Source organism: Fulmarus glacialis, unplaced genomic scaffold (assembly GCF_000690835.1).
Source record: "Fulmarus glacialis isolate BGI_N327 unplaced genomic scaffold, ASM69083v1 scaffold17587, whole genome shotgun sequence".
NCBI classification, from domain to species: Eukaryota; Metazoa; Chordata; class Aves; order Procellariiformes; family Procellariidae; genus Fulmarus; species Fulmarus glacialis.
This window is the reverse complement of record NW_009221434.1, coordinates 5,273-7,253: the sequence shown is the minus strand read 5'-3', so window position 1 is coordinate 7,253 and position 1,981 is coordinate 5,273. Positions and strand designations below refer to the sequence as shown.

Below are 1,981 nucleotides of genomic sequence, written 5' to 3'. Positions count from 1 at the left end.
AGGCTTCATTTAGCCAGGTGTTGCACCTCTGTAGTCATAACGGTTACTGCAGGGGATCAGTTAACGTTATTTGTATAGTGGCAGCTCCTGGTTGGCCTAGTCAGGGACATAGCCCTGTTTTGCCAAGCACTGTATAAAAAATACAAAAAAAAAAAGAAAAAGAAAAGGGAGATAGGCATCCTAAAGAGATAGCAGCCTCAGTCAGGCTGAAAAGTGTGGTGGCACGTACAGATAGCAATTACTTACACAAAAACATCATCATTAAGGAAAAGTGCTTCTTTAATAACTCATCGCAGCTGAATCTGCAACCAGTAACTAATGGAAGCAAACTGCATATAACAATCCTATACACTGTGTTTTGGCATTATAGAAGTCATGACTGACATCTCTACTCTAAATATGCACTATCAAAAATAGATGTAAACCATCTAATCAAAAACAAAAGCGCTTTTTTGTTGTTGTTGTTAGGAAAAATGGATAATTTACAGTATCTGTAAAAGACAGATTAGGGTTTACAACCATCATAGAGGTGCCCCAGGGGATGACCCAAGCAGCTTTGATTCAGACTATTAACTAAACGCTCTTTACAAATCATCATGGGTCTTCCCAGCAGGTGAAAAGAACAATGCTGTAGTCCTTACAGTGAAAAACATGTAACAACCATATAAAACATCGTTATTTGAAGATACCTTTGAACTCCAAACTTCCATTCTGACTACATTGCACTGTTTTGTGTTTACAACATTAGCACAGTCTAGAAACCTTAAACTGCCACCTGTCCTGTAGAGATCATGAACCTCCTTGTGAAGATGCACTGTAGTCTTGATTGATGGGTTGAGCAACACATCTTCAGCACTCTATCTTGTGCTTTAATTCATCAAGGGGATATATCTCTACTTTTGGCAGAGAGGTATGATGATAATTTAGTCTCCATTCATATAGATCATCTCAGATCTATCAATACATGTCTATCCAGAAAAATACGAAACGACAACAACAACAACATGTTTCAGTGAGGTCCTGGAAGGAGGTAGACTAAACATATGCTTAAGTATATATTCTCCTTCCAAATTACAAGGTGCTTAACAAATAAAGTGCTGTGTAAGTGGTCGTGCTGCTCTTCTCCATTTTCTGTGCATTTTTGACGTATGTAAACTATGTGTTCAAGACAATCCCCTGCCTGATCTTTAGTTTGTGATCAACACCATTTCAAACAGTGTTTGAATCTAGAAAACAGAAAACCAATATGTTCTTGGACAAACCCCAAATATCACCAAAGTAATAGTAAGAAAAGCTATTTGAAATAATAAAATCTAAATCTCATTATTCCATTACCCTGAGAATGGGGGCAAACTGCCAGTGATAACGGCTATGCACATTTATTTTTTCCTTCATAACATGAAGATATAAAAACTCAGACTAGCTGAACTAGATTAGAAACTTGATCTAACTTTATGATATTTAGAAAGTTGAGCACTCTTCCTAATTAGAGTCTCAGACTGGATCATTGGTCTCTGGGACTGTGAAATATGGCATTTATAGTAATGTGGATCCCTATTGTTGTGGTGACAAAAAGCATTTTTTAAGTGACTCACCACGTGTCAGTGGAAAAGAAAAGAAACAAAACCAATCCCAACCAATCCCCAGGATTTTTTTTTTTTTTTTTTTTACAGCCCAGTGCTATTTGCAACAGAAATGTTTGGTGCCCAACTTGGGTAAGTATAGAGATCGAATATAGGCACTACCCATGTCATAATTGCAAGCATAGTTACAGCAACTCCGATGATGTTAATGCCCAAACCAGCTTTCACCTAAAGGAGAGGAAAAAGAAAGCAGGAACTCAAATCAAGACACTGAAGAAAGTTTTTAAAGTGCTGAAAATCCCCTTTAGGGAGTTTTGCTTAAAACTCACCATGTCCATAACAGTTAAATGACCATATGAAAATACAATGGCATTGGCTGGGTTTGCTACAGGGAGCAG

The 1,981-nt window shown here is 37.5% G+C and overlaps 1 protein-coding gene across 1 annotated transcript in view; it reads right to left on the bottom strand.

Moving 5' to 3' along the window:
* Nucleotides 1–1,667: 1,667 nt before the first annotated feature.
* The window catches only part of LOC104079183 (solute carrier family 13 member 1-like), a gene marked incomplete at its 5' end in the record, with an annotated part of 3,284 nt that continues 2,970 nt past the window's right edge, over nucleotides 1,668–1,981 (bottom strand). The window contains 2 exon segments of the mRNA XM_009581123.1: nucleotides 1,668–1,811; nucleotides 1,913–1,981. The exon segment at nucleotides 1,913–1,981 is cut by the window's right edge and continues 30 nt beyond it. Of these exon segments, the coding sequence (XP_009579418.1) occupies nucleotides 1,668–1,811; nucleotides 1,913–1,981 (213 nt within the window).